The following is a 20,338-nucleotide window of genomic DNA, read 5'->3' as shown; positions in this document are numbered from 1 at the left end:
ATTGCTGTTTGAAAGTTAAAACGGTAATATTGGGGGAAGTAATGTTAAAACTGTACAATGCACTAGTAAGACCTCATCTTGAATATTGTGTGCAGTTCTGGTCACCTCGCTATAAAAAAGATATTGCTGCTCTAGAAAGAGTGCAAAGAAGAGCGACCAGAATTATTCCGGGCTTAAAAGGCATGTCATATGCAGACAGGCTAAAAAAATTGAATCTGTTCAGTCTTGAACAAAGAAGACTACGTGGCGACCTAATTCAAGCATTCAAAATTCTAAAAGGTATTGACAGTGTCAACCCAAGGGACTTTTTCAGCCTGAAAAAAGAAACAAGGACCAGGGGTCACAAATGGAGTTTAGAAAAAGGGGCATTCAGAACAGAAAATAGGAGACACTTTTTTACACAGAGAATTGTGAGGGTCTGGAATCAACTCCCCAGTAATGTTGTTGAAGCTGACAGCCTGGGATCCTTCAAGAAGCTGCTTGATGAGATTTTGGGATCAATAAGCTACTAACAACCAAACGAGCAAGATGGGCCGAATGGCCTCCTCTCGTTTGTAAACTTTCTTATGTTCTTATGTTCTTATGTACAGTTTTGTGTGCATAGCCAACTTTAACCCTAGCTGGGCTGGTTTTAAACGTTTTGCGTACAAGCAAGCAAGACAATCGCCGTCCGTGATCACCTTACTTGAGTCGTCAGCGTATTAATTTGGGTGGTAATGCAATTATATTTATTGGATTCAAGGATAGAAAAGGACATTTAAAATCGCACTGGCTTGTTGTGACTCTGATCACGTGAAAACACACCCCCCCCCCCCCCCCCCCCCCCCCAGAATACTTCATTCACCGGAAGTGCGGACAGGGACAGAGTAGCCTCCTGTGTGGATACTTCGGGATTTTAAAGCTCCAGAAAGTCGCCACTATAAACAGTAAATGCATTTGCTTATTTAAATTAGTGTAAAGATAGGTATCACTCGCCCTCTTCGATACAGCATGCCTCGGAGGAAGGTAAGTAGGGAGATTGGTTATTTTTGTCTTTATTATTTTTGAAAACCGCAAATACTGTAAACATTTTTTTTTCGTTTAGGATGGTTGCAATTCTCAGCTGCATTGGAAATAGGGTGTATGTGCTCTTATTTCAAATGCTGCATTTCAGTATTTATTATATAACATTTTTGTTGGTTATTTATTCCACTCACGCCTATCGGCGGCTTTTGTCTTGGTTCTTAAGGCTTGACCTGGGTCAGCGTACCTCGGCTTCAGAAAATAATTAGAAACCGAGGCTGATGCCACGGCCTGGTTAAAAGTCGGTCCCAGTCCAGCGGTTGTGGGATTGGCTGGCTTGTGGGCGTAGACGGTGTTCATTGGTTTGAGAAGCTTTCTCTCTGGCGGTGACTCCGCCTTGTGCTTGTTCGGTCAGGTGTTAAGACCTCTGATTGGTGGCTTGTGAGTTAAAGTATTGTTCTGATTGGATAGTAGTGACGCAAACTATTCTGTCGATAAAGCACTATAGCGAAACTATTGCTGCGTCATGATTGGGTAATTCTGTTGTCATTAACGGGGCAGCTATATATGATTGGAGGTACTAACAGTCCCTTTATGTGCTGATTGGCTGGTAATAGTGTAGTACTGCGTTATGGACGTGTTTGCGAAGCAGCACCTAGTGTGGTGCGTCACTCGCAAACTGGGTTAATGCGGGCTTGTTGTTCACGAACTATTTGCCTCGATCAGGTGCTGTTTTGTTTGTTTTTCTGTGTATTTGCTTCAAGGCTGGAGTCGGATGATAACATTTTACAGTGGTGTCTTCAGGCCCAGGTTGTAGTTGTGGTCCACAGCCGGATTGTCTGAGCACGGGATGGTTGTGGTTGTTATCATTATAATTTATGCTACAAGGTTGCCCTGGAAAACAATCACTTATGAGTCCTTGGTTGTAGTATTTGGCAGTTCTGTTGTGGTAATCACAATAGGGCTCTTTTCTTTGCTTTTTTTTGCTGAAAGTTGTAGCAGGATCTGCAAGGATCGTTCTCCCTGTTTGGCACTGCACACTTATTTTTATTTTTAAAACCATCTCTAAAAAATCTTATCACTGTCCAGTATAAAACTGGCGCTGCAGGTCCTATCTGCAATGTTTCTATAGGCATACAGGCAATCTTGTTTGAAAGATCGCCTGTATGCCTATAGAAACCAGTTTTATGTAACTGCCATTTAATTGAATTCTTCTGCCTACACGTTTTAGTTCTCTTTGGTTTGCGTTGTAAATAATTTTAGTCCTTTTCACTGCTGTTCCAAATCAACTACATTACAAAGGCTGTAACAGCCTACCTGACCACTAATGTTGTTGTTCTGGCTTGAATTAATATTTGTAGATTGTGATTTGCTGGCTAACCCCTGGACCAGACTTGGGAATGTACCAGTCGTTTTGAGACAAAAACTGAAACTTTTTTTCCCACCCAACAACAATTGTTTTTGTTTCCCAGACCCTACCTGATCCATTCATTCATGTTCCAGTCGTTTCTGATCCGATGATGTCAAGTGTAAGTCTCTTTGTAATCAATCTGCTGTGCCATGTTCAGAGTTTCTGTTCCAAATTCTTTCGACAGGCCAAATCTCAGATTCATTCAAGTTAAGATAGAGCATGGCTTGAAATATGACTCCCATTGCCGTTTCAGCAATAAGACCCTATAGGGTTTTCAAATGAGATTAGAGACATCTGAGTTTTTGTAGCTGATGTGGCCAAAAAGGAGCCAGGATTTTGACAGTTGCTGCTGAGAGTTTCTTAAAATGTGCTAAACGTGCACAGACCCACTGACAGACATCTAAACTTGCAAGGTGTACTCCTAAGGGAATTATTTATTGCAAGGTGTACTCCTAAGGGAATTATTTATTGTTCCACTTGGTCAAAGCAGTGTAGGCCGTTACACACTGGGTCAGTTCTGTCATTCACCTTTCTCTTACAATGGACCGGATGGAAGTGGTTTTGAATGTTTTTCCATTTTTCCTATGATTCCTTATTTTTCTAGCGAAATGCTGGCAGCAGCTCTGATGGCACTGAAGACTCTGATTTCTCTGTTGACCTGGAGCACACTGACAGCTCGGAGTGCGATGGGACCACACGTGGAAACACTCGTCTCACACGGGCCTCGCTTCGCCTCAGCCAGAGTTCTCAAGGTAACTTGGTTTAGAAAGTTCTTTCCATTTGAGCCACTACATTCTGAAATATGTTGAATAATTTGGATTTGATTAAGATCAATAGGGGGAGGTAAATTTATAAGGCAGTTTTCGCTACCTCTAACATCTGTCCAAAACTAAAAACAAAAAAAAGAAATTGGACTCCCTTTTAATGAATTATAGACAAGGAGAGTTCTTTTTTTTCTCTTCACATGGTACTGTATCTAGGAGTTTAGGTTAAGACTATGGATTGTGTCAAATTCACATTTAACATTCAGAAACTGTACTTAAGCTCTGCGTTGCTGAAACTGTGCTCCACACTTAGAGATATACAGAATGCTCAAAACTGAGCAAGTAACACATCAATAAATAAACTGTCTGGTTGAATTTAGTGGAAATCTCTGAATGTAGTTTACAAGTTTATTGAATAACTGAGTGTTGACGAGTACTAAAGTGCAGCGTAGATCCGTTTCAACTTATCACCTTGTTGGCTCCTTGTCAGTGTGATCAGAACATTGCTTAGCTTTGGTTTGGTTTATTGTTTTTGTGCAGTCGCTCGTATTTGCAGCCATACTTTACAAAATGTTGGCTCTTCTATGCTTTAAGCCATTTGTTTATTGCTTTTAATATGATTTAAAGTATATAGCAGATGAGTGCATTTTGAAATATTAGCATGTGATGTGCATGCTATGTAACCGTAAAGATCAGTGATGTACATGTGTAACAGCGAATTCTTTAAATTATGTAGTTTGTCTACCATTTTTTAATTAAAATATTTATAACTAAATGATAACATTCCGTTTTTCTTTTTTTTTTCTTTTCCTAGATCAAACAGTTATGTCTTTGTTAGTCTTGGCAGTGTCGTTGCTGAAAAATTCAAATGAATCGTATGTATAAAATGTAAAGGCTTTCTTTCTAGATTCCAGTCCAGTTCGGAACTTGGAGTCCCTGGGTTTGGATGACGCCGCCTATTCCACAAGGCGTGTGACCCGTAGCCAGCAACAGGGGGCGCCAGTCACCCCAAAGAAATACCCCCTGCGTCAGACCCGTTCCTCCGGATCGGAAACGGAGCAAGCCATCGACTTCTCCGACAGGGGTAGGAGGCAGGGCTTCAGTGTGCACTTAGGGAGGCAGCATTGCAGCTTACTGGCACCCCAGTTCTGTCCTCTCCATACTGAAATTCTTAGCTCTGTGATCCCAGAACTCGGTTCTTCAAAATCAAATTGTCCCACTTGTCCTTTTTAAGGAAATGCCAATGTGAAATTGGCTTGCTGTCAGATCTCAGAACCTCATTGCTTGTAATAACGAAAGTTGCGTATTGCCTTCTCTAAGATTCCATTTCTGGGATCTTTTATTTTTTGCGTGTTAGAATATATATTTTTTTGGCTTGTTTTTTTAAATGTACAAAGCATTGCATTGGTTGCTTATACCCTCACTCGCAAGGCATTTTTCATGATTAAGTACATTGCTTCAAAGTAAAGTAGTGTATGGCCGTCTATTCCACTTTTCTTTCATCTAGTTTGTTTTATTTTTTTATGTGTAAAACGGTGTTTGAGAAACAAAGTCCATAATGGGCTTGAGGATCCTGCAACTTCTGCTTGGCTGTTTTTCACCCCCTAGCCCATTACCATCTAATCAAATTTATTTATTTATTTTAAGAGAACGAGAATAACATTTGATAAACTAAAAACCATTAGTTGTACGATTCCATTTTTTTAATTGAAATTGTGCTTTAACCAGCGGATTGCTAGTTTAATGTTTTTTTGTTAAGTGGTTTTTCAATATTGACAACCTCCCAGTTTTCTGTATTTAAGTTTGTTAGCTTTTTTAACATCCCAGATCTGAGCTCTTGATTTGCTTTTGCTGTCTCTAAAGATCCTAGTTGTAGTGCATAGTCTGTGCTGATTCTGCTGGCTTTAAGATTGTGGAACAGTTACTGCTTGAGATTTAGATCACATTATGCTTGTTGTGCCTATGTGTGTGTCTGTGTGTGCTTGTGGGGTGGTGGTTGTTATAGTTCACTTGTGCTTTTAAAAAACAAAAAAATGAAGGCAGTTGTCAGACTTAAGTACTTTTTAGACTAGTTGGTAAAGTCAGGTAAGTTAGTTTAATATGTTTAAGCTGTAGTAAGAGCTAACGTGAAAAATCCACATTTGAACCCCTTTCTTTTCGCTTTTGTAAGCATTGTCTAGTGTATCACTCCACTCCTTTAGTGGGCTGTAGGAATTTCAGTCACCTAAGGTAATCTGTGATCGAACAGATTATGCCTGTCCAAGGATATGTTTTTGGTAACGTAGGACAGTGTAGCATGTATTAGAGCTCTAACTGGAAGAAAGAACAGAGAACTTTTTTAAAATGTGCGGACCAGAATGGAAGAGTGAGCTGCACTGCATTGTTGCACCTACCTTCAGATATTGAAAAGGACTTGGATATGTGAAAATTGAGTTATTTAAGTGATGGTCTGAAGGCGATTCAAGTACACAAGTCATGCAAAGTGATGCTTTGTAGCCAGAGCCTGAGAAGTTAATCAAAATGTGTCTTGAACGCCCTCCAGATGAGTGTTACTATTATTTCTTCATTTCCTTGATACAGGTTACAGTGAGTGATTTTAATGTTTTGTTTTAAACAACTCTCTTTAGCTCAAGAAAAGGTTATGAGCTACAGTATGAAGAATGTAATCCGACTGCACAGTCATTTTTTAAAGAATGACTGTCCTTGCATGTAGTTGACTTCCCTGTCTGGTTAAGTAAAAAAAAAATTGAAAAATATGTTTCCCTGTGTCTTCTGTCTCTAAAATACATCAGCTGAAAATTCTGATCAATACTCTTCAGTATGCATACATTTTCTATCATGCTTACCTAAATTCTTATTTTTATAATTCCTTGTTCTCACACCTGTTTTTTAGGCATAACATTCTAGTTTTGTATTTGAAGCATTCATAGTGATGCCATGTTTTGCTTTTATGCAAACCAGAAATTCTGTATCCCTGGCAACCCATTATAAAGCATAAAACCTTGGTGTTTTTTGGGGCGAGTGTAAATGTAACATTACTCATTAAAGCCTTTCCTATCATTCCTGGTTACTTTAAAGCTTTTGTCACTTTTTTTTCTTGTTCTGTTTATTTAAGCTGAGGTTAAGTCACTGAAGTTACTTGCAAAATAATAATCACTTATTCACATTCGGTCGTACACTGATGTGCTGAGTAACAAAAAAAAAAAAAAAATGGCTAAATGCTAATAATAAATTTAGCAAGTTTTGCTGTGAATGCTGTGCTATCCTTAAACCCGACCTTCATATCCTATATAAATTGTGGAAGAGTTATACTCGTGTGAGCTTTAGACAGCTCTAAAGTTACAATTTCTCTCTGTATCCTTTCAGTTATTTTGCCGTGATGGATTTAGTACCTGTTGGTCCATGTAAGAGCACGGTTTAGTCTGATGTAGATACCGCTGGGTACTGATGTCTGGGCTTTGCCTCCGCTCTCTAACACAGCGTTTGCTTTTACTGTAGATCTGAAGCATGCCGTGGACCATGACGAGTCTCCTCCACGCACCCCCACTGGGAACGCGCCCACCTCGGAGTCTGACATCGACATCTCCAGTCCCAATGCCTCCCACGACGAGAGCCTAGCCAAGGACCTGTCCCTGAAGGACTCGGGCAGCGACCTTTCCCACCGGCCCAAGCGCCGCCGCTTCCACGAGAGCTACAACTTCAACATGAAGTGCCCCACGCCCGGCTGCAACTCCCTGGGTAACATTCTGAAAATATGCTTGGAGTCTTAAAAGCACAACCTCTTACTCAATGGGAATGTACTGTTTTTATGCATTGATTTTTCATCAGATATCATGGTGCATTGTAAACTGTATTCTATATGTGAAATCAATGTCAAATTTGACACTGTCTCACTAAAATCAAGTGTTATAGTTTTTAAATGGGTAACAACCATTCGCACAAAAGTTGAATCTATTAAACGTAAATGTACACCCCTACTTTTAAAATATATACATTTCTACAGCATTCCTCCTTGTATTAGTCTTGTGTGCCGTGCTTTCATTACCAGACCTCATTACCAGTTTGTCCACTATTACTCAATGGTACTTTTCACAGCAGGGACACCAGTTCCTCTGTGCCTTGTTTGGTGTTACACCACTCTGTGGGCTAAGTAAGGAAAGGAATAAATGACCTCTTCCAGCTTTTATCTCATTCGTGCTTTTGTTGCATTACAAATGTATTTGTGTTTGTTTTTCTACATAGGCCATCTTACTGGGAAGCATGAAAGGCATTTCTCCATATCAGGTTGCCCCCTCTACCATAACCTTTCAGCAGATGAGTGCAAGGTAAAAAAAAAAAAAAATCAAAATTGTTTCATCCTGTGTTGGATTTGTACTTATAGAATTCATTCTTATTCTGTAATTTCCATTTTTATAAGTATGATTTTATTCAAATTGATATATAACACATAGTACAACTAAATGTATGGTAAACAGTAATTCAACAAAATATATTCTACCATGACATATCTCAATGTTTTAACTGTAATCTGATAATTAAGATTAAATAACTATCGGTATGCCAAAAATTAATAGACGATCATCACTCAGTGCAAGGTTAGGGTTAAGGTTAGGTAACCCTAACCCTAACCAACAAATAAACATATTAGTTTACAAGTTGATAGCCTCATACAGAAGGAAAGTAATGATGCAGCCTGATCGACATCCCTGCAAATTAGAAAGCAGCTTTTGGTTGGAAGGAATGCGATGAACTAATCTCTACTTCTGACTTGTATAGGCTCTGTCTCAGCTTGCTGTAATGCTGGTGGGTGTGGATGCTTTTTGGGTGTGGTTACCTTCAGGGACTGACATTCCAGTTTCTTTCCACACAGCCTTTCTGGCTTCTCTGACCGAATTCCCTCCCCCCCAAGTGTAAACACATTCTCAACACACATGACCCCAATCAAACTGCTTATACAAAGCATAGGTTTTACAAATGTAATAATTATAACAATGTGTTTTCAAATGCATACACATACGTTATGCAAAGAAGTATTGCAACACACCCACAGATTATACAAAGTAAATGTTATTCAAGTATAGGAAATGAAGCTTATTCTTTTCTTATTCTAACACCTGGTTAACCAGTTAATTTCAAATGTTGGTATTTTTTGTTGCTTTTTTTTAATAAATGCCCAGTTCCTCTTTCCGCCTCTAATGGGCGCTATTGCAGTATGAAGTGGACTTGATGTTTTTCAGTATAGGTTGATTCACCAAACAGATGGCTGTTTTTCTTTTCATTCAACTGGATTTGCTACAAATCAATTGAGAGTGGCTGGTTGGTGGACTTTTTTTTTTCTTTCTCCTGTAAACGGTAAATGATCAGCAGTTTCTGTATATCCAGATGACCAGTGAAAAAGCGGAAAAGACAAAAGGAATGACGGGGTGCCCTAATCTGTGTCTGCAGGTGAGAGCTAACAATCGGGACAAGCAAGTGGAAGAGCGAACACTGTCACACAGACAGGACGAGAACAACAGACACGCCACGCGCCACCAGGTACGAGCAGGCTGTAAAATAGAGATAATGTATTAATAGTAGCGTAGTGCCAGATTACACCACCATAGGGCAGACATTCTCTTGGTATTGGGGCTGCAGTGTTTTCACATTCAAGTCACACCAACTTGTTTACTGCTCATCCAATTGATAACATTTAACCACAAGTTCTTTTCACACTCTGGGTCATGGGGACTTTGTGAAAAAGTTTTGAGCACAGATTAGTTGTATGAATTAAGGCTATATTTACAGAGAAGACTTCTGATAAAACTGTGTTACAATTTATTTGTTTGCTTTTATGTTTTACTTGTGGTACTGGCATTATCTTTGTAACCTATCAGATTCTATTCAGTGTGCTGTGGATATAAGTTATGATCTGGATTTTATACTTGGTGTTATTTGCACTGCATGCATTGTTTGTTTACTTGTTCTATGTGCACTGCTAGGCCCCGACTGAGAGGCAGATGAGGTATAAAGAAAAGGTGACAGAGCTGAGGAAGAAGAGGAATGCTGGACTGCTGAAAGAGCAGAAAGAGAAATACATGGTACATGCTGTGATTCTTCATCCAGGCTTGCTCCAGAGCTTCACTAGAAGACACTTACCTGGTCCTTTGCAAATCCCATGTAACTTGTTTCTCTCTTGTTTATTTCCAGGAGCACAGACAGACCCACGGCAACACAAGGGAGCCTCTCTTGGAAAACATCACAAGTGATTACGACCTGGAGCTGTTTCGAAAAGCCCAGGCACGTGCATCGGATGATCTTGTAAGGGAGACAGTCCACGCCCTTCAATTTATTTCAGTTTTTTAGCTGTTAAGAGGTGGCTGGGTGAGCTGAATAAGCCAAGGTGTGTTTCCTACAGAGATTGCATCCTAAATGCACATCTTGTAGGAGGGGGCAAACAGAGATCCAGCAAGCAATCGCTGATTGCTGCGCTGGCATTTCTTGCAACAGATAGGAATGGCTTTATTCAAAACAATCTTTGTTGTTTTTGTTTCAGACAAAGATGTGCTGTCTGGCATCACCAAAACGGGTGGCAGTCAGCTAATGCATTTTAATTTTGTTGTACAAAGACAAGGACTATTTGATCTACAGTGTTTTCATGAACAAGTGTTTCGTACACTACCGGTCAAAAGTTTTAGAACACCCCCATTTTTCCAGTTTTTATTGAAATGTAAGCAGTCCAGTGAATAACCTGAAATGGTACAAAGGTAAGCGGTAAACTGCCAGAGGTTAAAAAAAAGTTTAGGTTACCAAAAACTGAAAAATTGTGTACATTTCAGAGTTATACAAAAAGGTATTTTTCAGGGAACAAGTAATGGGTTAACAACTTACAGTTGTTCTGCAGCAATGGAAGTAAATTAAGCCTTGAAAGTTGATGCTAACAATTCCTACAGGTGTCCCAACTTTTGTTGATTACTTACAAACTCTTTGTCTGTATAAAAGCAGTGTTGGAACAGACTGTTACTACACCCTCTTAAGCATTATTTGGACAGTATTGTACTGCAGGAATTGGTATATTGCTATCATAATGGTGAAAAAAAAGGCAATTAACAAAGGAAGACAGACAGACCATTATAACCCTTAAAAGTGTAGGTCTTTCCTTTAGGGAAATTGCAAAGAAAGCCAAGGTGTCGGTGAGTACTTTTTCCTACACCATCTAAAAGCACTTAGAAACTGGAGGAAACTCTGACAGGAATAGGTCTGGCAGACCCAAAGCCACAACAGAATCGGAAGACAAGTTTCTGAGAGTCAACAGCTTGCGTGATAGGCGGCTCACAGGACAACAGCTTCAAGCACAGCTTAACACTAGTCGAAGTAAGCAAGTCTCAGTTTCAACTGTGAAGAGAAGATTTCGAGCTGCAGGTTTGACAGGTCGAGTGGCAGTAAGAAAGCCATTGCTAAGATGGCAAAATAAGAAAAAGAGGCTTGCCTGGGCCATGAAGCACCGCCAGTGGACTACTGAAGACTGGAAGAAGGTCTTATGGACCGATGAATCAAAATTTGAAATTCAGTTCATCACGCAGGGTTTTTGTACGCCGTCAAGTAGGCGAAAGGATGGTTCCTCGGTGTGTGACGCCAACTGTCAAACATGGAGGAGGAAGTGTGATGGTCTGGGGCTCTTGCTGGATCCAGAGTCGTCGACTTGCACAGAGTGAGTGGCACCCTGAACCAAAACTGCCACAGCATTTTGCAGCGCCATGCAATACCATCTGGTATACGCCTAGTTGGTCAGCGGTTCATCCTACAGCAAGATAATGACCCAAAACATACCTGCAGGCAATGTCAGAACTACCTTAAAGAACAAGACGGTAGGCTTCAAATCATGGAATGGCCAGCACAGTCTCCAGACTTAAACCCCATCGAGCTGATGTGGGATGAGCTGGACAGAAGGGTGAAAGCAAAGCAACCTACAAGTGCAACACATTTGTGGAAACTTCTGCAACAGTGTTGGGAAGAACTTTCCGAACAATATTTGATTTCCATTGTTGAAAGAATGCCACGAGTGTGTTCGGCTGTTATATCTGCAAAAGGTGGCTACTTTGAGTCAAAAATTTAGATTAAATTTTGTTAAACAAAACGATTCCATGATTTCTTTATCTCCAATTGTTTATTTGTTCTATGCTTTAATTTCAAAGTACATTGAGACATTAAACTGCATAAATTTCAATAAAAAATTGGAAAAATTGAGGTGTTCTAAAACTTTTGACCGGTAGTGTAGCTGCTAACTATTTGCATATTAAAACTGTGTCACGTGCAGCTGCGGTGAGGACTTAAAAGTAAATGGTCCAGTGTTACTAGATTCCTAGGTGGAATTTAATAAATTTACTTCAAGTGCTTGTTTGTACCCATATTTCGTACACAATTTTTTTTTTTTACTTCGTCAGTCACTCTTGTCTCCAAGGCACCTTCTAAGTAGAGGTGGTGCCAAGTTGACGTTCATGCTGCTGTAATTGAAACACAAATTTGACAAGTATTGAAATGAACTTTCCTTTTGAAAAATTTCAGAAATCTTGAGAGAGAACCACTTGGCTCCCCATCTATTCCAAAAACTGTTAGATCTATTATATATTTTTTTTCAAACATTTTCAAATGTTACCCCAGATGAGTACTGAATCTCATCCCTTGTTGTTTTATTCTCCCACCTTGCACAGGAGAAGTTGAGGCTACATGGTCAGATCACAGAAGGCAGCAACATGATCAAGACTATCCTCTTCGGTCGCTACGAGCTGGATACCTGGTACCACTCTCCCTACCCCGAGGAGTATGCGCGTCTTGGGCGCCTCTACATGTGTGAATTCTGCCTCAAGTACATGAAGAGCCAGACCATCCTTCGCAGACACATGGTGAGTGAGCTACGGGACAGGAATGCAGCAATGCAAAATGAGACCTGGTTTAAAAATAATACAGAAAATAATTCATGCTTTAGTATTTAATGCAAATATGCTATTCAACGCTAGATCCTTCCACGTTCTTTCAGCAAGAAATGCATTGGGAGCTGTGGTATAATGAAGGTATAGCCATGATGTGAAACGAATCGGGTATTATCATTTTGAAATCCATGTAAGCACCTTTCGGTTAACCCTTGCTATTACCCATAATAAGAGTGTTAACTATGGTTAGAATTTTCCACTAGAAATAATTGCTGTGTAGTGCAGTGTACCATAAGAGGTGTGCAAGTTGAAAGTGCTGATAAAGCTAATTTTAATATTTTATTATTGATTTGGTTGTTTTTTTCTTCAAAAGGCAAAGTGTGTATGGAAACATCCTCCTGGGGACGAGATTTATAGAAAGGGAGCCATGTCTGTGTTTGAAGTGGATGGCAAGAAAAATAAGGTAGAGCAAGAGTACATACTGACTTGCAGTTCCAACCTTGGAGACACTGTGTATGCAGAACATTCTTTGGAGACAAGATGGCAGTAAAATAATGGAAATTTAAAATAAACCATCTTTCCTTTCTCTTTAGATTTATTGCCAGAATCTATGCCTATTAGCAAAGCTGTTTTTGGACCACAAGACACTTTACTATGACGTTGAGCCCTTCCTGTTCTATGTCATGACTGAAGCCGACAACACGGGGTGCCATCTTGTGGGTTACTTCTCTAAGGTACAGAGGAGAGCAGAAAGCTTTAGTGTGGGGTTCAGCCATCGCTGCCATTCCTTCTAGGTTCAGCATTTCTAAAACTTGTCTGCATATGCAATTCTTTTTCAAAGAGACCAATTTCCTTGTCTGTTTTAAAGTAGACCCATGATTTATATAGTACGCAGTATTTATTTATTTTTTTTAAATCTTAATTTGCTATAATGCCGTTTAATTAAATGCATTCCATGTCAAACTTTTTTTGTTTAATTAGTTGTCTTTCACCAGGAGAAGAATTCTTTCCTGAACTACAATGTGTCCTGCATCTTGACAATGCCACAGTACATGAGACAGGGATATGGAAAAATGCTCATTGACTTCAGTAAGTTCTCATTTAGTTCACTGTATAAACTGTCTGACTTGTTCGCCATTAAGTACTATTAACCCTTGGATAGACCTGTCTTTTGAAATAAACTAATAGAAATATACATTAAATTAATACGTTTCTTAAAAAAAATATAAAACAGACCTAGGCAGTGGAATTATTTACTTGCATAATATAATATACATTTATGTTACCTTAACACTACCCACATATTCAAAAGCTTCTAGTTTGGTGAATGCCTTCTAGTCTTGTGTGTCTCCTCTGATTTTACATCTTTAACTCACTAGTTTGTATTTTTCTAATTGAAAACCAAGTCGAGGAAACGGTCACTGTTTAAACTGATTTGTTTAAAACAATGAGTCGTCTTCAGTTCAATAATGAATACGTGTTTGTTTGTCTGCACTTTTTTATTAAATCTCTGTTTAGGTTACTTGCTGTCAAAGGTAGAAGAAAAGGTTGGCTCCCCAGAGCGCCCCCTCTCTGATTTGGGTCTAATCAGCTATCGTAGTTACTGGAAGGAGGTGTTGCTCCGCTACCTGCACAACTTTCAAGGCAAAGAGATCTCCGTCAAAGGTTCGAACTGCCTTTAAACTGTACCCTCAGAAGTGAACTGTCACCATGTGGACTATCAAACCTGTCAAAGCAGTGCATGAGGGACCATAACTGGGGTCAGTTCTAATTCTAATGGTACAATTTGCAATTAATAGCAATTGCAATATAATTGTAGCTGAACCTTGGCACACCTGCGGAATTGTAGTTATACTATGTAGTTGATCGATTCCAGTTCAATTACACATTTTTTCTCATTCGATCGCTATTCTTGTAATTTCATCCACTTTTGGTGGCCTAATTTGTTTGAAATAGTTACTATATATGGTATTTATTTATTTATTTTTTTACCAGGGAAATACACAGAGCTGTCTGTTGATTTGAAGCATTTTTAATTGGCTCAATGATTGACAAATACTGTGTGCTGAAAGCAGCAGGCACCTCTGTTCCCACTATATTGAACATCATTTCTCCATTCATTCTCTTTAGCTGTTTAATTAAAATAATTTTATAATTAACATTTGTAAAAATATGTGAAGACCTATTAAAAACAAAATGTACATTAAGTGTTTATTTCCACTAGCAAAAAGCTGTAAATAGATTCTTCGGACTGGAGAGGGCATTGTTTTCGTCCCTGGTTCTGTGTCTGTTTTGTGTGTTTTGGTTTAAGCCTGAATTAGAAATTTGTTGGAGCCAGGGATTTATTCAAGTGTGTGTATGTGTATATATGTATATTAGTAAACTATGCAAATTGCAGATAATATTGCGTATCTGACGCTGCACAGTATATTTAAAAAGCCTTTTGTAGCATTTTGGATTTCTGAGTGAATATGTCATGTCGGGGGTGTGCAATTTTTGAAAAAAAATTGTTTAAAGGACAAAGTGGTAGAAAAATCTACTTGTCTTAACTTAAAGTAGAGTAGAACTTAAAGTTCTACTCGCCTCCTCCCCGTCGCACAAAATACAGACAAAAAAGCAGACTATAACCTTGAAGTATTTTGATTTTATTAAACAGTGATTTTAGTCATTTCTGCTTCATGAAATCAAATAGAGAAAAAGCAGTTCAGTCCAAACTTACTTGCCAAAATCTGATTTGTGCATGAGATATAGCAAAACAAAAATAACAATTAAACTGAAAAGATTCTAAAGAAATTATTTTATTTTTTATTTTGATTTGTATTTGTGAGACTTCAGCAGTTTAGGGTTTTCGGGACAGTGCGTGACTCCCTAGAAATCTATGGGAGTGTTTCTAGAAACGGAATGTTTTTATTGTTATACATATTACAATTCAAGATCAAACTGTAATCAAAATAAAGCTAACGGTGTTAAATATTGTTTGTACGAGTTCAGCTTTAGCACCCTACATTCCTCAGAGGTGCTTCAATGCTGCCGCTATCATAATGGAATGCTATGTGCTAAATAAAAGCTTAATACAATGTGTTGGTGAATATCAGCTTATAAGGTTAATAGTGCTGTGGTTGTTTGTTTTATTTATTTATTTATTTATTTATTTATTTATTTATTTCTCTCTGTAGAGATAAGTCAGGAGACTGCAGTGAACCCTGTGGATATCGTCAGCACGCTGCAGTCTCTCCAGATGCTCAAGTACTGGAAGGGAAAGCATCTGGTCTTAAAGAGACAGGTGAGGACTGCTCCAGAGAGGAGGTATGGTAAAGATGGTTGAGTGTTACAGGATTTATTATTCTTCTGTTGTAAGAATCGGGCATTGTCACAAATTGCCAGTGTTGACATCAGTATATATTTTTGGACGTATTGTCGTGGAACTGGTTCTTGTTGCTTTCTCATTAAATCTGCAGAATTTGCTGAAAACCATCTATTTATCTTGCATGGAAACTAGTGTCCTGCAAAAAACTTATTTTACTACATTGGGATCGGGATGTAATTGTCAAACCCTGTATGTCACACTTAACATTTTTTTACATGTATCTTTTTTGGTGATGCTCATACTTTTCCCGTTTGTTTATTTTCTAATTCCAGGATCTTATAGATGAGTGGCTGGTTAAGGAAGCGAAGCGAGGCAGCAGCAACAAAATCATCGACCCCAGCTGTTTGAAATGGACACCCCCAAAAGGCACATAGAATCCCTGAAACTGCAAATCTCCTTCTCAATAAATCACTGTATCACAGTTGGCAAACCTGTCCATAGATGTAGAGAACCCTTGTTGCTCGAATGCTGAGGCTAAGGGAATAAGGGCTGGTCTGGTGCCAGCTGGCCCAGGCAGGGTACTGAGGGAATAGCTTGTTTGTTTTTTTGTTTTGCAGGCGGTTGGCAGTGTCGCACCACAAACAGTCTTTGAAAATCACCACACAATGGTTACTTTAAAAGCAGGGGATATTCCTGCCATTTTATTTTATTTGCATTCATTTTTAATTTTTTTTTTCTTTTTTTTGATGAAATTTTGAAAACCAAAAAATGTTGGCTGTTCCAGTATTGTTCTGGCCTACGTGTGTGTGTGTGTGTCAGTGGAAACATGCATTATTCTTTACCTCGTAGGGTCATGTTTATTAAAATAGATCAGCCAATTAGTGTTGATTTTGGCATTTGCCTGAGGAATACAACTGTTGAATGTGGCGTTGCTAACAGCGACTTTAAATAATTAAAAAAACAAAACAAAAATATAAGTAAGTGAAGTACATAGACATGCAGAATTCCAGAAGTTCAGAGAATATGACATGTATGCCTGTGTGTGTGCTTGTTAAATGTAACTAGAACCAAGAGATAAACAGAACAGATTAATTCAGAATTACCAACATGGGCGAGGCTGACAGTCTACTCATAAAAATGAAGATCTTGCTGCTTAACTGTGTAATAATGTCCGTCTTACTGCAACTGTCAGTAATACTCTATACAAATATGTAGTATTCTGTAAAGCAATCTTTCACAGTCCACTCCCATACCCTGTTCAGGCTTACTGAGCTCTTTCACAATGTGGTTCAATTCACCTTTAATAGTGTGTGTTTGTGCGTGCTTGAACATGGCAGAGGGAAAATTAATAGATCATTTACAAAAGAAAAAAAAAATGACCACATTGGGGGGGGAGGAGAATATCACTGACATGTTTTAAATGTAACTCATAAAAATAGAGAGGAATTGTTATGCTGACAACACAGTCTCTTTAAAGCAGTGGTGTACCTGGGTGAACACAGCCAGTGACACTAGATTCACTGTTACATAATTAAGTGGCCAGAAAGTTGAGGGTGCTTAACTGTTCATCTGTTACATTAGTGGATATCATCTCTTATTTTGGCCCCTGAATGGTATGTTGTTTTCTTTTAATGTTGTGTTAATTTGCCTGTGTGGATTAACCACTACATTAAAAAAAAAAACATTGTGTTTTAGGATCCTGTTGCCACACAACAGTTTAAAAAAAAAAAAAGCAAAGAAACGCAAAATCTTAATTTTGTACCCGACAATCAATTGAACTGAACCAAATAAGGATGTTTTTATTTATTTAAGTGTTTTGTGGGGGGTGGGGGGCACACCAGGTAGATTATTAAACACATGGTAACCATGGAGATGCTAGTTGTGGGAGGTGGGGTCATTTTTGTATCTGCAATTTGGCCAGTTTAAGCATGCAATGGTCATTTAACTCAACACACATGCACACTTAAAGTGTACCATTCACATTTTTGGTTGAGTAATTTGATATGAAGTCTGACACAAGAACATGCACATGCACTGTATTTATATATAAGAAGTAGTACAGGAAAATATGTGAAGGCAAAGGTAAAATAATAAAGGTAACTCAACAGCTGGAAGTATCAGACATATTAGTGTGTACCTGCCAGTCTAATTCAAATCCTTATTTTAAATAATGGCTCTGGTGAAATGCGGAAGCCCGTGTGGGATGGACTGTGATTCTTTGGTTTGGAGTACAATAAGCAAACCCAATTCACTGGAGCAAAGCCAGCAGTTCACTTGTGCTTGAGTGTAATTCTGAATAAAATGACAGATTTAGGCAGTGTGGTATGTTAAAGATTAGAATGCCTGTATATTCCATTTCAAACATTTAGATTTCATTCCATTTCAAACTCTTATGATTCTTCCCCTGAATCTTGATTTATTACTCCTGCCTCCCATTTATCAACATATTTTAAGTCATTTTATATCCTAATTGACTGCATGCCGAAGCAAGCATTTCTTTTTTTTTTGTTTTTGTTTTGTGCAGCAAAGAATACTTTTATTAGAAAAAGTACTGATTGCCGATCCTTTGATAAGTAGATAGAAAAGTTGACAATGCAGCATAATAAATAAATAAATGCCTACATGTGTGTAAAACTATCTTGACATGTCAAATCTGCTATTCAAAACAATTGACCTAAAATCAGTGGCATCAGTCACAAATGTCAGATGTTGGCCTTGGCTTCTATATCTATCTCTATCTATCTATCTATCTATCTATCTATCTATCTATCTATCTCTCTCTCTCTCTCTCTCTCTATATATATATATATATATATATATATATGAGAGGAGAGAGCGTCTTTTTTTGAGGTGGAGATTTCTATTTTAACTTTGAAGTTGGAGAGTTGATGGGTTTGGGGCTGAAGCCTTATATTCACACTGAAGACAAGCAAGGAAGTCCATGGTACTATTGTGTATTGGTAATGTTCAGGTGATATATCAACATCTGTACCAGCTTTTGCAGAAATAAAAACAAGTGTTGTACAGTGACTTTATTTGGCCTGTCTTTCACTCCTATTGCATGGATAATTATTCCTGGTACTGTGTGTTTTTTTTATTTATTTTTTTAAATTATGTCCACTTTTGCTGCTGCTGTAGAAGGAAACCAAACCACCAACTCTTACACAGCAGCGGTGGAAAGAGTCTGTGAGATTTCTTTAACCAAAATGTGTTTTTATTTCAAACCAATCCATTTAGAGTATTGAAGGTCAAAAAGCTAATTTAGTAAATTTTAGTCTGAATAAGTGTTTTTTTTTTTGTTTGTTTTGTTTTTTGTCTTCTATGTGCTTATGAAGCCTTAGTTGAGAACTATGGAGAGAACATCATACCATGTAATTTAATGTACAGCAGCTTTCAGGAAGAACTGTCATGTGAATTGTCCTGTGATCATGTGCCTGCATGACTTCATGGCTACTGTAATCCTGGGAAAATTGATGTTGGAGAGTGCTAATACTAATCACTGCTCAAGATTTACAAAATTGGTTAGAATTTTTATGATGTTCAGAGTGTTATGAAATGGTCTATTTCCTCTGAGGGGGAAAAAATATGCTCCTAGAATGTGATAAGTAATCATCTGGTAAATCCACATGAAAGCATGCAGTCTCATGCAGTAGGCTCCTAACACATGGCTGTGTTCTTCATTTATGTTTCTCACAAAAATCGACTCACTCCTGAACACTCAGGTCTGGCTCTAGACCTAATTGACTTAAATTGAAAACAAACACAAATAACCAGAGACAGCTCTTTAAAAATACAATACTATATTCTGCTTGTTTTTTAAAACAAAACCAGTTCTGTCATTAGTTTAAAAAAAAAAAAAAAGTTGCATTATCATCTACATAAATATAGCTAGATTGCATGTAACCTGCTGTATTTATTTTTTTTAAAGCAATCAAACAAAACACAAATTTGTTCTCACTAAAAATAGTAATACCAAAATACTAAAGCAAATTAAAAAATAGTCATTCCCTGGGTTAGAATCTAATAAGCAAAATACATCCAGGTCTCAATTGTCCCATCTCTGTATTTAAAATATCAAACAACAGGCCCCAAATAAGGCTGCTAGATTTTCTGAGAACTTCCTTAAAGTGTTCGATGGTCTCTTCAAGGAGCATTTTATGCCAAAGAGAAACAGTAGGTTGAACTTGGATTATGTACAAAAATGCACTTCCCAGCAGAATGTACCTGAAGAGTCTAATATCCTGTTTTTCATTTTTGTAAAATGACAACTTTGAAAGCTTTTGCGCCTTGGTTTCTAAATTGCATCCATGGCATTTCATTGTCTGCTTTGAGTGATTTGAAATAGATGCTGCTTTTCCCATCACAGTTCTTTTCGGCTATCAGTCAGTCCTTTCACTGGGGTTCTGGTATAAAGGACTCTTCAGTTCCACTTCTGAGTGTTTCACTCTGTGTCTGTCTGTCTGTCATAGTTTGAATTTTGCTGGTTACGCTAACAAGTGTTCCTGGTGAACATGCAAAATTCAGAAAAAAAGCTTATCCTTGTGCCTCCAGATTAAAAGCTTGCAGTGTGCAATCTAAAGGCGGCGAGATACATGGAATTAAAATAAAGGAAGAGACGTGGCAGTCATAGCTATCTAATCATATGCAATGTTTGAGTTACCATATAGAAAAAAACTCGGGTTTGAGAAATTGTGATAACGAAACAATGACACCCAAGAGACTTCATTAGCTATTTTTCAACACCCCAACAGCAAGTAGGACTAATAAGCTAATCAGACTTATAACTATCAGTGAGTGTAACTTTAATTATTTGCATCAGATTGGAGCTTAAAACTTTCTCTGGTATACTTAAAACTTACTCTGGTATACTTAAAACTTACTGTGGTATACGTATTACTGTTTTCACTCTTTCCTCTTATTTGTTTTATACTAAGACTGAGACAATCTT

General features: G+C 38.2%; 1 protein-coding gene across 9 annotated transcripts; it reads left to right on the top strand.

The window, feature by feature from the left end:
• Positions 1-849: 849 nt before the first annotated feature.
• LOC121324210 (histone acetyltransferase KAT7-like) lies at positions 850-18,420 on the top strand. 9 transcript variants are annotated; one of them, XM_041265834.1, is made up of 16 exons: positions 850-1,005; positions 2,475-2,531; positions 3,018-3,165; positions 4,085-4,261; positions 6,676-6,915; positions 7,420-7,502; positions 8,560-8,712; positions 9,156-9,254; positions 9,364-9,474; positions 11,865-12,056; positions 12,457-12,546; positions 12,677-12,817; positions 13,079-13,172; positions 13,602-13,748; positions 15,260-15,366; positions 15,723-18,420. In XM_041265834.1, exons 1-16 carry the CDS (start codon positions 991-993, stop codon positions 15,822-15,824), a joined length of 1,956 nt encoding a protein of 651 aa, XP_041121768.1. In that variant the 5' UTR covers positions 850-990; the 3' UTR covers positions 15,825-18,420. The 9 variants fall into 9 exon arrangements, with proteins under 9 accessions (XP_041121768.1, XP_041121772.1, XP_041121771.1 ...); XM_041265835.1 differs by lacking the exon at positions 850-1,005 and adding an exon at positions 1,675-1,728 and having other exon boundaries at positions 8,623-8,712; XM_041265833.1 differs by lacking the exon at positions 850-1,005 and adding an exon at positions 1,675-1,728 and having other exon boundaries at positions 9,364-9,453.
• Positions 18,421-20,338: the final 1,918 nt, after the last annotated feature.

The sequence above is a fragment of the Polyodon spathula genome, chromosome 12, assembly GCF_017654505.1.
Source record: "Polyodon spathula isolate WHYD16114869_AA chromosome 12, ASM1765450v1, whole genome shotgun sequence".
In the NCBI taxonomy this organism is placed as follows: domain Eukaryota; kingdom Metazoa; phylum Chordata; class Actinopteri; order Acipenseriformes; family Polyodontidae; genus Polyodon; species Polyodon spathula.
The sequence above is the reverse complement of the archived record's forward strand: the minus strand, read 5'-3'. Positions and strand labels throughout refer to the sequence as shown.

Coding starts and splice junctions, on each gene's coding strand:
- LOC121324210 (XM_041265832.1), top strand. CDS start 1,690: ATGCGGGCTTGTTGTTCACGAACTATTTGCCTCGATCAG. Junction 9,475..11,864: donor CACGTGCATCGGATGATCTT/GTAAGGGAGACA, acceptor CACCTTGCACAG/GAGAAGTTGAGGCTACATGG. Junction 12,057..12,456: donor CCATCCTTCGCAGACACATG/GTGAGTGAGCTA, acceptor TTTCTTCAAAAG/GCAAAGTGTGTATGGAAACA.